Here is a 14809-nt window from a genome sequence, read left to right on the forward strand (position 1 = left end):
AAAATAACTCCGATATAAAATTCACCCGCGCCGCATGATGTGTGAAACACGACGCTGCCAGGAGGAGAGGCATTGTTTGCGAACGGAGCCTGGTGTAACTATACTCAAAAAAATTATAGTCTTACTAACGAAGTAAATAATTTTTTGATCAATGACCACAGAACGCGACGCACGGTACGCACGGGTCTGGTTTTGATCGGGCGACGAGCTACTCTTACTCGCCGTCCGCAGACCCGCGCTTACGGTGGCCAATTAACCGTGGGTAACAGGTATAATTTATGAAGCTGAGAAAGTTGTTTGCAAAAATAAATATAATGCCTAAAATAACTCTTCCACGCGGACGAAGTCGCGGGCACAGCTAGTACTAGTATAATTATGAAATAGGTACATCAGCTTTTAGTTACTAAAAGATAAATTTGCATAAAATAAGTAATACACAGAGGAAACATTAAAATAAAAATGATTTATTTCAATATAATATATTTTTACTTAATAGTAAAATTAACAACTAATAGTCCATTTTTGGCACTTCCTAATTTGAACCATCGGCCAGCCTTATGTTCTTGGCCTACAGCAACATACAACTGTTGACCGTCACTTGTAAACTGCATAGAATTTACAAAACCATTGACTTGTACACTAAACATAGGTGTCACCTTCCTGTATTGGTCAGATACTCTCCATAGCCTAATATTAAGATCATAGGACCCTGACGCAAACACATCAGAGTTCAGTAAAGTTGCCAAACTTGTGATCCACCTTGGTACTTCATTTTCTGATCCATGAGCTTCCGGTACTGTACAGAGAGGTTTCTTTTTAAGCACACTCCATATACACAAGGAGCCATTATCACTACCTGATACAAAATGCTCTTCATCTAATAGCTTTACTTCGTCCAGACTTCCCACTGGACCGTTGTATATCAACTGTGATTCCTCTGCAATCTTCCATATCCGCACTGAAGTGTCTCTTCCTCCAGCTGTTATTGCTCTTTCTCTAGTCAGTGCATCAATTGATGTGATCGGTGACTGGTGTCCAAACAAAGTTTCCACATAAGCCATCTCGTCTAATGACCAAATTTTAACTGATCTATCTTTACTGGCTGAATACAAATCATGTGTATTTTTCCTAAACACTAGTCCTGTTACTTCGTCTTTATGGCCCTTGAATGTGTAGATATGCTTTAGTGTGCTCGGGTCCCACACTTGTATGTACGGAGACTCATCAGAAGAGACCAAATATTTGCTATCTGTTGATATTGTCAGGGATTTTACCACACCTTTAATAAACTTGGAATGAGTTTTGTAAGTTAGACTGCCCATTTTCCGTTTCTCATTGATGCCCCATTTGATAATAGACCCACACTTGCTGCCAGTGAAGGCGTAGTTATTGTCACTGCTGATACACACACAAGTTAATGTTAGACGATGTTCTTTAGCACGAATAAGCCTTAGGTCGCTCTCACCTGGTTCTATAAATCTGTCAGCTATCTCTATCTTTAGTTTACCTTTCTGTTCCAAATAATCTTTTTTAAGGCGGTTCTCAACCGCATCATCTACTTCTTTGAGCTCTGCTCTCTTCGCCTCCTCTTTTTCAATTTCCTCCAAGTATTTCTTAGCTAGACGTAACTTCTTCTGCTCAGCAGTTTCATGATCACTTTCAGACTCCTCTGCATCAGAAAACTTTCGAATATCCAATTCACTGTCCGAAGATTCCTGCCCATTTTCTAGGTTAGGTGCGTTTGGCTTTTTAGGATTCTTTTTCTTGATTTTCTCTCCTTTCCTTTTTTGAACTTTCCTGGACTTGCCTTTTAGAAAGAATGACGAAGACATTTTTTAACTTAACGTAACAACTTTATCACAAAATTATGGAAAACTTTATAAAACAGTTTCAAAAAAGGCATGCGATACACGCACGTTGGATTTATTTTTGACACTGTCACTAACAATCGGCGGTGTTGTCACATCTGTCACTGACAAGTAAAGTAATAAGTAAATGACCACAGATTACTTTATATTATTCCAGAGAGTGAATGACAGACCGAATGATCCATCTAAGGATTCGCTACGGCATAGACAAAATATTGTATAGTTCAGAAATAAACTCTTAGAAATTGCATTTTATTTTATTTATTAGTAAAACTAGTTATAATTTAAATAAAATTATGCAGTAATGTAATAAAATTTAGCTATAATGAAATACGTACTCTCTCTGTTTGACTCCCATTTGATTATTTACCATACGTGTTTTGTACTATATTTTTAATTATAATAAAAATATATAAGCATCAGCCCGCCAGTAATAGGATATATCGAGGTACTATCGGTAATAGCTCTAGGCAGAGGAATTTTCGTCATTTATAGTTTTATACACATTATAATATTTACATTAAAAAAAATTACAGGTAAATTGTCTGTAAATATTTACAGATATTTCTTAATATGAGTGACACACAAAATAATGTACTTATCACTAGTAATCATAAATACAAGCAAAATACCCAAGGAAGAAGACCAATATTTTTTGAAGAATATATATATATATATGTATTCTTTATTTACTCCATTACATCAGAGAACAATAATCTGATATCATATTTAAACAACAACCATATAAAATAAATTCTTTATTGTTAGATCCTGGTCAAGAAAAGACTACAAAGTTAACAATGTGATCTAGACAGATGTTGTACTTTACAACCCATATCACTTTTTAGGACATAGCACCTGCACTTGTTTAGAACCTGATGGTTATAAAATGTATACTCTGAACAATGTTTCAGAATGTTCATCCTACAATAGTGTTAGCTCCTCTCAGTTGTAGGTATCCCGCTGTAATATCCATTGGTAAACTCCTGACTGTTGCAAATTCTTCCGCATTACTGTAAAACAGCTTGGAGTGACGATCCATGTATGGAGCAGGAAGCCCGGATATATCTGAATATTTCTTGGTTGGTTTAAATGTGGGTGGAGCGTTGATGGAGTAATCTGAAACGATAACAAGTTAATTTTGAATGAATGCGTTTTTATACCTATATACCTAATATGTACATTCTTAAAACTTGAGCTTTGTAGTAATTAGGACTATTTTTAGTAAATAGTAAATAAGTAATAAAAGTAATTCTTACATAAAACAGCATCGTTGTGCCATGGGAGCGTCCTCTCAGCTGTTAAGATTTGTTTCAGCGATCGCCACATACGTTTTTTACAACCGCTTTTGACGAGGAATTTATTTTCAGTTTTGAAACGATAAGTTTTTTCTGAATCGCCAGTCATGATGGTTCGTGGTACTCCTCTCTTCAAAAATTTTATGTAAATGCGTAAATTACGTTATTTCACACAGAAAAAGTACGAAATGCGATATTTTTACGGATAAAAATAATCAAACGAAGCTGCAATCCGGAGGAAGGACTTTGACTTAGACAGATATCGAACTGTCAAACGTCAAAAAAGGCACGAAAGAATGATTTAGTTTGGATTTGGATACATAGTAATTTTATAAAGTAAATTTTATTTTTATCTCATCCTTTCTTGAAATAAAGACTGGAATACTCATCATATTCTTTGTTTCAACGTCTTTAGATTACCATTTCAATATTTATCGGTCAGAGAACTATCATAAATTGTTCGATTAGTGAATAAATCAAGCAATAATATAAAAAAAAAATAAACCTAAAATAATAAAGTTGGTTAATATTTTACACAGAAGATGTTTTATGGTCGAAAAATGTTTAACACATCATCCCTCGTCGCATAGAGCTCGAATATTTTTGTCTACAAAGACAAGATTCTCAAGATTACATTCGCACGTGGATTGCACCAGTGAATGAAATACAAACGTCAAAATAAGTTTGAGGTTACTCATGTGTTGAAGTGTGTTATTTTTATATAATTAAAATGGATATTGTTAATGAGATATTAGAAAAAGAACAGAAGAAATCTGAGAAGTACAAATCAATTACTGTAGAAAAACATTTGGAAGTAGAGCTTGATATTGGCACATTACTAGCTTCGGACACAAATGATTTGGATACAAAATTATTACAGTAAGTTCTTTTTATTATTTATATCTAATGGTTTTATTACAAGATTCGTCATAATCACGAAAACTTTTCTAAATCTTAAGATATACAGGCTAGATTACGATATAATTGTTAAACTGCGTAGTAAAAAAAGTCATGATCACATTTTATGGCAACCACGTTATTTTTCAGGTCCAATAAAGATGATTACTTGCAATCACTGACGCGTGACAACACACAGTTACTATTAAACAAGATATGGGAGCTTCCTACAGAGCGGGTCGACGAGGCGATAGTCGTCAAGTTGCCAGAACCTAAGACTGTGCTTCCTAGGGCTAAGCCCTGTCCGAAACCGAAGCCCCTCACGAAATGGCAAGAGTTTGCCAAGTCTAAAGGTATCACAAAGAAGAAGAAGGATAAATTACAATGGGATGAACAGCTGCAGAAATGGGTGCCTTTGTATGGGTAAGTTTCAAACAACACTTTTAATTTATCCACCTATCAGAAACGTAAAATATATGTTTTAACTTATTCACCCCTTTTCTTACATTATGAATTTTAATGTATAACTATAAAAAGTAGTCTCACAACAAGAAATGAAATAACTAACTATTCAACATAATATTTAGTTCAAAACTAACATTTGTTACAGTTTCAAGAAAGCTGCTGCAGAGAAAGAGAAGAATTGGTTAATTGAAGTGCCACAGAACTTGGATCCCATGACAGACATGTTTGAGAAGAAAGCTTCGGAGAAGTCAGAGAAAGTTGCCAAGAATGAGTTGCAGAGGCTGAAGAACATTGCCCGGGCTAGGAAAGTCAAGATACCTAGAGTCGGCCTTCCTGTCACTTCTGACAAAGCTTCTGCAACACAGGTAAGATCATTTATATTAGTACTATCTTCTGCAAGTGGCTTCACCCACCTTTCCTTAAGACAAAAAGTAGTTGTGACTTGATTGAGTAACAAACATACACACAGACTCATAAATTCTTACATTTGTAACATTATATTTAGATATGGAACACAGATACATGCGAGACACAATGTATTTTCTATTGTATCTTATATACCGGCGGAGGTTATGAAATCTAATTTACCCCTGTTAGGCAATGTATCAAAACTTATACCTTTGTTTTATTAAGACATAATTTTTTTCATTTCCAGTTGGACACAGCAGCAACAATAGCAAAGGCCTCCACAGCATCACTTGGCAAGTTCCAGGATAAACTGCCTAAAGAAAAAGAGCCTAGAGGCAAAGGCATTCATGAGCTCATCCCTGGAAAGGAGAGGAAACGTAAACTGCCTATACCCACACCTGCACAGGAGAGGGAGAATAATCTGAATATGCTTGATAACATTCTAAACAAGAGGCCCAAGATTGACATGGACAAAGCTGTGGCCAAACACATCCACGATGAACAAGTCAAGTGAGTATATAGTTTTTTTAAACTAATAAGACTTGCAAGTTGACTTAAACATTTAAAGATCCCCAGATTGTTTTATTACTCTACTATGAACACAACTAAGTTGTGACAATGCACAATTACTTTAAACCAAAGTTTCAAGCATTTCCATGTAATATAAAATAAACTTAATAATAATTTCCTTACTTACAGCCGTTCAGAGGAAAAGAAAAACACGAAACCAGCTAAAGGAAAGCGCAACTTCAAAGCAAAGACCAAGGGTGGTAATCCTACAAACTTCACAGCCAAGAAACCTAAGGCTGGTAAAGGACAGAGGAATCCAGCTAAAAAGGCGGGAGGCAGGAAGAGAAGATAAGTGTTCTATGTTTAAAAAACTTGTGACAGACTATATAGACTTTTATATTAAGAACTCTTTAGGCGTAAAGTTATCCTGTGTAAACTGTTGAATAATTTCCATATTGTAGTTTTCTGGGAAAGCATATTATTATTTATGTATGCTTATTATTGCTTACTTCTTGTCCAAACAGGTTCTATAAAGCACCAGTTATGTGAAGTTTTTTTTTTATTTTTAAGCTATAGTGGACTTCAAAACTTAAAATGTATACAGACACAAGATACAGTGTACATACGTGTTCCCGCCTTTTCGTGTAATATTATTTTTATTACAACAATGATGAGGTGTTGAATTGTATTTAATAAAAGAGATGAAAACCTTTTTACATGATTTTATTTCTTTCAACAAAATTCATAGACTAGTACTTTTTTACAATTCCTTTCGGACACTATGTAGTTTACAGATTTATAGACAATCTACTTAGAAACGTTGATTAAAACTGCACATGTGACAAACAAACACACAACATTATCTATTTACAAAAACTATTTGGCTTTTTACTTATGTAGTGGTGAAAATCCATCCAAAAAATAAAGCATTCTTTTGGCAACGGACAACTGGGACAGTTCCTTAGTTTCTATGTGAGTTTACACTAAGCTACATTGTTACATACAGTGTTGCTATTGACTATTAGTTCAGTTTAAAAAAATATATTAATGTGTAAACAGTCACATGATTTTGTAACTGAAAATATGTGCCATAAATATCAATTAATAACACAGATGCCTAAGGCATTTACAAGTAATAAAATAAAGGTATATACCTACAGCAGGTTCTAACATCAACATGTGCAGTATATACCTACAAGTTTTGTACCAGTGTGCTATGTATTTAAATATAATGATATCGTCCTTACATCGCTACATACACTACTTAGGCAAAGGAGAAGGTATATCAATCAATACTGTATATCAAGAACTCTACACAACGCTACACTACGCAAACAACGATCTAATATATTAAGCTAATATATGGAAGCTTCTACTAGTGTAACAGCTTACTTCATACGACAGTATTTCACATATTATGTACGTATTTTTTATTGTTCTTTCATAAGCCAATCTCAATCGATTTTCTACCTTATTACAATGATGTAAAGTTGAAAATAGATTAAAAAGTTTAATAAGAGCAATGAAGGTTTTGGCCTCACTAGAGGCGTTGGTAGAGCATAAGGAAAAGACATTGTTAAACGTTAATTTCGCTGGTAATGATATGATATTGAGAATAAAATCAGGCGAACACACACGACCCGCAACAAAACACTCGACAGGTTTCGCTCCTCCACAGAGCGTTTTCAGGAGATATCGACTCGGCGGCTCCCGCAGTTCGAAACAATCATATTCGACCTGCGGGAACCGCCGAGTGTGGTGTTCATTACATCCACAAGCGGAATAAAAGCTAAGATTTAATGTATTGTTAGTGTTGACATTGAGCTTTACTAGCGCCATCTAGTAGGAAAAACACCTTATTGCCATAAACACAGACTGTTGTATAGTTGAGTATTAAACAATAATTTTAATAATTTTAAGTTCTTATAACATGTTGTCCAGATACATCTTGGATCTCATTTCCAGTAAACATTTGAATGGTTGCAACGACAAGACTATGAAGGCAGTATAAGTATATTAAAGCTTTTAAATTGAAGCGCCTTTGGCTCCCGAGCAGCAATAATAACGCTACTAGGGAACTCGAATTTAGTTATTCTAAAAGCCTTGCGTCGCAACCAATGAACAGTTAATTTATATAAACTCTATGAAGTAAACCTTACACTATTTCTAATTATAATATTTGTCTACTCTACACTACATTGATTTGACGACGGATAATGGTCTATTTGGCATTTTTTCTTATTAATCTTATTATTGAATAGGGTACATGACCATGTAGATTACTTTAAAACAGATTTAGACACATATTTTTATTTTCTTACAGAAACAAATACTTTCGAAGATACACTGATTTGAAATATCTTCGTTGATGTTAATTTATGTAAGTTTTATACGTAGAAATGACGTATTTGCTCCCACACCTAAACTTTGATTTGTTTCATCTAAGTATTGTTATCTTATATGACGAAATAAAAAAATACGTTATAATTTCGAACCTTATGTCCATTATCCATCTCAAATCAATATGGCACTACCGCTTACACATTAATATTGCTATTCATCTCTATCCACTAATATCTATCTAAACAAGTTGGTAAACGATTGTCACAAAATAGGATTTCTGATATAATTTATTATACTTATTCATTAAACATGTCCGCTGCACAATCATCAAACATTTGACAATTGTGTAGCTGACTTTAGCATAGAGTAGAACAATGGAAAAATATGTTTAGCTTAAGATAGAATAGGAGAGATAAAGAGCTGTCTCAATAATAAAGAAGACAGTGATTACAATAAATTATTAAGAAAATTCGACACATTACTCTTTACACAACCTTGAGAGACCTTTCCACTGGTTTATGATCCAATACAAAAATTTAAAATTGATCTATATGATACTGGGATTATAGCATTTTCTTCGTAAACTATTAAGTTCAATTTCGTGTGGCTTTGGTCTAAAGATAAACTTACCTATGGTTCCGTATAAAACAGTGGAAAGACCCCCCATACCATTTCATAAATCCTATCTAAGATTACAATTATATTGGAATCCAAAATAATACAAAAAATCACAAACGATTTTTACGCAACAATAATAATTTAAGCAATACAAACATGCTCTAAAAAATTCGATAGTATGGTACCATGTACCGAATCAGTCAATTAAAATAATGTTCAAAATAATTTGGCTACCGACAAAGCAACGGTCAATTCTCTTTTAGCACCATCTGTTGGTTGCAACAGACAACTTCATTCTAGACCAGTTAAGCCTGACAGGTTACATTTACGTCATAAACTGGACCCCACAAAAGGAAACTGATCTAGATAACATTAGCCGTTTTAAAAACGAATTTTGCTTTGCCTTATATAAATAACATTACAGCTTTCTTAGATAACATTTTGAAAATTCCCTTTCCAAGCCGTCTTTATGAAAAGTTTACATTTTTAGAGACAGCAACCCTAGCACACGTTACTACGTGACGTCAGAACAACGTTGAAGAAAAATGCCGCGATAAACGAATCAGGAAGAATGTTTAAAAATGCATTGTTTTATATAGTTTCCATTTTACTTATGTTCAAGCCAAAGATTTAGTTTTAATTTTCTTATTATCGTGTCACAAAGGGACGCATCTGTATTTTATTAATTTTCACAAAATATTGTTTATGGCTATCTAACAACCCTGTATTTATAATGAGGTTCTATGTCAAAAATCCTGTATAGAACAATATTTAAATGAAGAAAGAAACTGTGTGTAACAGTTACAAAAAAATAAACATAGTTTATAAAAAATACAGTATGTGTAAAAATTTAAAAAAATAGCACCTAAAATCAATTAAATTATTATACCAAGTAAAACTAAATACCACAGAATTGTTCATACTTCTAAGCTCTCATAGAAACATTTAAACAAATATACACTTTATGTTAAACACAATAAAGTTAACAATTATTACCATCAACATTATCATGGCTGAGTTACCACACAAAATTACGTACTTTTTGGTTAAAAATAAATTCAATAATTATTTTATTAAAGGTGTATAACGCTTACAATATGTAATGAAGGGCAAGGAGATCAATTTAAGGAATAGAAATGCCTACTCTGGGTAAATATTAACAATAAAAAGTTTTAAATTGTTTATAAAAGGAACAACAATTATGTACAAAGACTACATGATCTCTAGTGAACATAGCCGTTTCATTGCTAAATATATTCTCTATAATAATTAAATAATCAATTCATGATTTAATATATTTTTTTAGGGAATGTAAAATATTTTAACATTTTTTCTAATAACCATTTAGATGAATCATAGAAGCATATCTCAAAATAATGATTTAAATAATAAAACATATTTAAAACTATAAATCTGATTAGGATAAACTCTATATATAAACTCAATGAGATTCCATTGTATACTGGATTGTTTGTTGACATGGAAATATAACTTGGAAAAGCATATAACAATAATACAGCCTCAACAAACTAAAGTTGCGAGTTAACAAAAATCGCAGTATTAAAAATTTGGCATTTAATTATACTCAATGCTTTGGCCTCCATAGCATTTCTTACAGAGGGTGTAAACACCAGACTCTGCATCATGCTTCCCCTTATAGTGGCACACGATGTGCACCAGCTTCAGGTTCTCCCGCGTGAATATTTGCAGGAAATACCTATCGGCTTCGATCCCACCCACCTTCGAACCTTTATCACATAACATACACTTAATATCACCGCTATACAACCCGTCAATTGCTTGTAAAATTTTCGGGATTATAGATCTTGAGAGCTCAATCTTATGGTCGAGATTCCAAGTTTGGAATATGATGCGTTCTTCGCGGCTCCGGTATGGGTTGATGACGTGTTCGCCTTCATAGAGACATTTGTCTGCACTCCAGAGGCCGCCACATTGGAAGACACCTCGTTCGTCGCATATACGAGCGGTTTTATTGGCTTTGCGATTGAAATATGTCTCATTGTACTTATGGGAGTCAAGTATGTTGCGCAGATCAGTCAGGAACTGGTCAATGAGTTTCTTACCTCGTCCATTCTTCGAGTGTATGTAAATGTCGGACGACTGTAAAGCAGTCTTGGTCTTGTAGTAGTAACCCCGCATCCGTTCCTTCACGCGTTTCGCCATCGACTGTTCTTTTGTTTTCTCTGATGGTTCTAATCCTGAAAATGCATGAAAATTAAATGAATTTATGTTACAATTTGAGTTTTCAGAAAATTCAAGAGATTAGACAGATTACACTGCCTTCTTAATGCAGTAGTTACAATCATGAGTAATATAAAGCACAGTCAAAAAGCTTATGTTTTGGTATCCAAATTAATCAAATTCTCATTAATAAAAATGCACAGTTCACATTTGGATCTCTATTGTGAGTTATGATTTATTTAGCTTAAACTTAAACCTGTAATTATTTTTAAACAGGGACAAGGCCGCCACAGCCCGCCCGAAACCACTGCAACTCCTGTAAGTTAGGTTCTACAGCAGATACAACCATGAAATCACCAGAACATTGAATTGCGGTGCATCCCAGGGACATGAAAAACTGTCTTAAATTAAATCCCATTATAAAATAAATCAGAAGATATTTTTAGAGGAGAAGAATGATACTAGTTTCCACTTCCCTCTCTGAATAATGCAGGAGACAGAATGACTTAAGCCTAAAGGCACAAAAGAGACAGCACAACTGGGAGAAGCCCAGTCACCAAGCAAGGTATGTAATATGAGACTAATACCAATGTCAGACATATGTGTACAAAACACTCTGTTCATCTAAATAGGGCACTACATACACAGGGTGTACTACCCTCACTACTGTACACTGTACAGTACCCAAATATGACTCTATTGTATTATGTCCCTCCACTCTATTTTATGTCACAATGTCCCTCACCTTCAAACCAGCCGGGATCCTGTGCCCTCTCACTGAGCATGGTCTTGGCATCATCACCAGCTGCAATGTACTTCTGGAACACCTTGAACTTCTCCTTGAGGTTGGTGCTGAGGAACTCTTTGGCTGCAGCCCCTGTGTCAATGTACTCCTTCTTCTGTGACCGGATCATTTCATAGTAGTAGTCAAAGTCTGGAAAGTGATTAAAGTTAAAGTCAATTTTTGGTAGGTTAATTATGATTATTAAAACTGATAGTAACATTTGTTGATAGCTTTAAGTCCAATGTAATAAGAAACAAATCTATTGCCATACACATGGTCAATATTCAGACTCTATAATCTAGACACACGGCAGTGTGTCCGCCAAGTTCGAGCAAAAAAACCGACACACCGGCCGTGGGTTATATTACACGAACCATTTCGGGCCAAGTTCGACCCACCTATAACTCAAAATCTATTTTATCTACGCATATGAAATTTCTAGTATCTGTCGAGATCTACTTACTTATCTAAAATACAAAATTTCATTAATGTACCTATTGTAAATCTTGAGATATTGACGTCAGAAATTCGCTATTTTTACTATACACTCACTGATTGACTGACTCACTCACTCACTCACTCACTCACTCATCAAAAACCTAGACCACTTCCAATGGTCGTATTAACTTGAAATTTGGCATGGAGGTAGGTCTTTAGGTCAAGGTAAAGGAAAAAATCGGAAAATGGCCAAGTGTGAGTCGGTTTTAAAAATAATGAAGGTGTAAATTCATACCCCTAAGGAACTAAAACAAAAAATTATCTATGTCTTCCAATGGTCGTACCGACCTAAAATTCGTTACGAAGGTTTGTATTTAGTCAAAGTAAAGTAAAATAAGAAAAAAAGAAAATAAACCTTACAAAAATAAATGAAATCCCACCCAAAACATAAATGTGAAAGGCTGCCAAGTTCGATAATATTGGAATGCTTCGCCTATAAAAGAAGTGAGATCTAAATAAGTACCAAGTTCCATACACAGACCTCAGTTAAAAATGATATAACTTGGCAAGTTTTAATAGAAAATTATATACTTGACTCATTGCGTTTAGTAGGTTTATAACAAAGTGTGTGAAAACTTGCCAACTTGTTATATCATTTTTAACTGAGGTCTGTGTATGGAACTTGGTACTTATTTAGATCTCACTTCTTTTATAGGCGAAGCATTCCAATATTATCGAACTTGGCAGCCTTTCTTTCACATTTATGTTTTGGGTGGGATTAACTTTACAGATTTTTAATTGTTATTATATCTATTTATAATTTTGAGATTTTCAAAGAAATAATAAAATAAATCAGTATTGACAAGTCAATACTGATTTGCAGATTAAGGAAGAGAAGGAATGTTTTTTTTTATATTATCATTTGTCACAATGAATATGTATAAAGAATAATATAATTTTAGAATCTTATTAGTCAAATTAAGTATGTGTTTGTGTCTGTGATTAAATTCATTAGGATAAAGACTTTGAAAATAGTCAATGGTCAAGGATTAGATTGATAATCTAATCCTTTCTTGTGACCACATAATGATTAAACTTAATGTCAGTCAAGAAACTAATTAGTAATTACTTAACAACAAAATAGGCTAAAAATCAAGTTTGATAGGCCTTTCATTGAGATGTATCTCTGTGTCAGTCTCTACTTCCTAGATTACATCCACTAAGCCGAAATTTCGCTGAAATATATGAACAAGGCATACCAGTAACCATTTTTTCAGTGTTTTTCAATAATATGAAGAGTGTCTGTGGAGGCAGTGTAGCCAAATAGTCGTCGTCATCCACTTGCGTCCCGTCCTCCGCGACGAAGAGCCGGCAATCCGCGCAGCTGACATTGAACTGAAAATCCCGAGCCGCGGAATTAGGTCAAGGTAGAGGAATATCGGTCAAGGCTTCACCCTGACCCATTTATTCTAACGATAAACACACCTAATCATGACTTAAACTAGCCTTCAAAGACAACAAATGCCCTAGAAAACAACGTTACAATCACTTTAATTATTCATAAACAAGTAATTTCCACTTACCCCTAACTTTTTACATGATTTCGCGATCAGCTCTTCCACATTTTCAGCAGCTACACCTATTTTCTTCTCCCTTTTTACATCAGTTACTTTATATCCTTTCTTCATGACGAAAATAAATTATTATACAGTTTTGTTACATTTATTTAGAAAATAAAAACAAAGAAATCTTACAACAGGACGCGGTAGATTGAAACGCAGTTTGATTCTAAAATGACTTATGACAGTAATGACATTTGATAAGAAGGTTGCCAGTAAAAAACGGAACATTTCCAATTTTTATTCCCTAAATTACGTCCTCTTTTATTTAACAACTTACTTTACGTTTTTGAGTTTTATCGATTTCCCTCTCTATATTCAAACTTACAAAAATATAAATACCTTGATTAAATTGTGCAAAAATAGTTTAAGCGTCGTAAAACACAAAATTAATGTAATTTACGTAAAACATACATAGTTATAATTTTTAAAATTATCAGCAGGTTAAATTATTGCATATTGTACAATAAATACAAGTACCTCACATAAGCGGTCAAATGGTTTTACTAGCAACTCTGATTCAAGAACTTCCTTCTTTGCCCAGAGGAGTTGGGGTTAGGGAGGGTGAGGTTTGTCTCCCCTCACCCCACTGCTTCCTCATCCTACTTAATTCCTCCCAAGCGTCCTTTGCGTTCCTCTCAATTACCATTTGAAGCCAGCCAGTCGTTTGACTTTATTTTGTCGAACAGTGTGCAGATTTCAGTAATGAGATTACGAAAATGATGACATCGTCAAATATTTTACTTAAAAGCATTTTTCATTTCTTAGAACACAAAGTGTTACATTTCCATGTATTGGGTAATGAACTAATGACTGCCATCAACATATTTAATCAGACAGTAAAGACGCGAAGTAAAATATAAAAATATTTCACAATTTTATAACCTATTTTCGAAATCCATTACTGAAATCTGGATACTGTACCCTTAACACGAGTTCGAGATCGAAACGATAGCGCGTTCGGCGCTCTTGATTTGTTGGTTTATTCACTCCGGCCAATCACAGAGCTGAACATGCTCTAGTTTCGTTTTTGTTCAACGTAAAGTAAACTAGTACTAAGGGTGATCGAGCGTAGGCCAAGTTTATAAGTATTTTTTTTATATTAAATGGGCCGACGTTTGGCCGCTATCTCGCCTGATGGTAAGTGATGATGCGGCCTACGGTGGAGCACGTCTGCCCTGCCCATAAGCAACCTATTCACTCGGGCTTTGAAGACACCCAGGTTGTACCCATCAGGAAACACAGACTCCGGCAAGAAGTTCCACTCCCTAGCAGTTCGCACAAGGAAGCTTGAAGCGAAGCGTTTCGTGCGAGTGGGTGGGATATCCATCATGAAACGGTGACGCCTCGCCGATTGTC

At 34.5% G+C, this 14809-nt stretch overlaps 4 protein-coding genes across 4 annotated transcripts; 1 reads left to right on the forward strand and 3 right to left on the reverse strand.

Annotated features, from left to right (window-relative positions):
• Window positions 1–444: 444 nt before the first annotated feature.
• On the reverse strand, window positions 445–1970 carry LOC118281781 (U3 small nucleolar RNA-interacting protein 2). Its single transcript, XM_035602500.2, has one exon. The coding sequence runs from the start codon at window positions 1830–1832 to the stop codon at window positions 486–488; it is 1347 nt and encodes a 448-aa protein (XP_035458393.2). The 5' UTR covers window positions 1833–1970; the 3' UTR covers window positions 445–485.
• Window positions 1971–2611: 641 nt separating this feature from the next.
• On the reverse strand, window positions 2612–3428 carry LOC118281776 (INO80 complex subunit C). Its single transcript, XM_035602494.2, has 2 exons — window positions 3128–3428; window positions 2612–2987 (listed from the first exon to the last, which is right to left on the reverse strand). The coding sequence occupies exons 1-2, from the start codon at window positions 3273–3275 to the stop codon at window positions 2788–2790; spliced, it is 348 nt and encodes a 115-aa protein (XP_035458387.1). The 5' UTR covers window positions 3276–3428; the 3' UTR covers window positions 2612–2787.
• Window positions 3429–3794: 366 nt separating this feature from the next.
• LOC118281780 (ribosome biogenesis regulatory protein homolog) lies at window positions 3795–6158 on the forward strand. Its single transcript, XM_035602499.2, has 5 exons — window positions 3795–4045; window positions 4214–4486; window positions 4674–4893; window positions 5184–5446; window positions 5636–6158. Exons 1-5 carry the CDS (start codon window positions 3897–3899, stop codon window positions 5796–5798), a joined length of 1068 nt encoding a protein of 355 aa, XP_035458392.1. The 5' UTR covers window positions 3795–3896; the 3' UTR covers window positions 5799–6158.
• Window positions 6153–13640, reverse strand: LOC118281778 (DNA fragmentation factor subunit beta). Its single transcript, XM_035602497.2, has 4 exons — window positions 13415–13640; window positions 13091–13226; window positions 11355–11543; window positions 6153–10626 (listed from the first exon to the last, which is right to left on the reverse strand). The coding sequence occupies exons 1-4, from the start codon at window positions 13517–13519 to the stop codon at window positions 9983–9985; spliced, it is 1074 nt and encodes a 357-aa protein (XP_035458390.2). The 5' UTR covers window positions 13520–13640; the 3' UTR covers window positions 6153–9982.
• Window positions 13641–14809: the final 1169 nt, after the last annotated feature.

This window comes from Spodoptera frugiperda, chromosome 26, assembly GCF_023101765.2.
Source record: "Spodoptera frugiperda isolate SF20-4 chromosome 26, AGI-APGP_CSIRO_Sfru_2.0, whole genome shotgun sequence".
NCBI lineage: Eukaryota > Metazoa > Arthropoda > Insecta > Lepidoptera > Noctuidae > Spodoptera > Spodoptera frugiperda.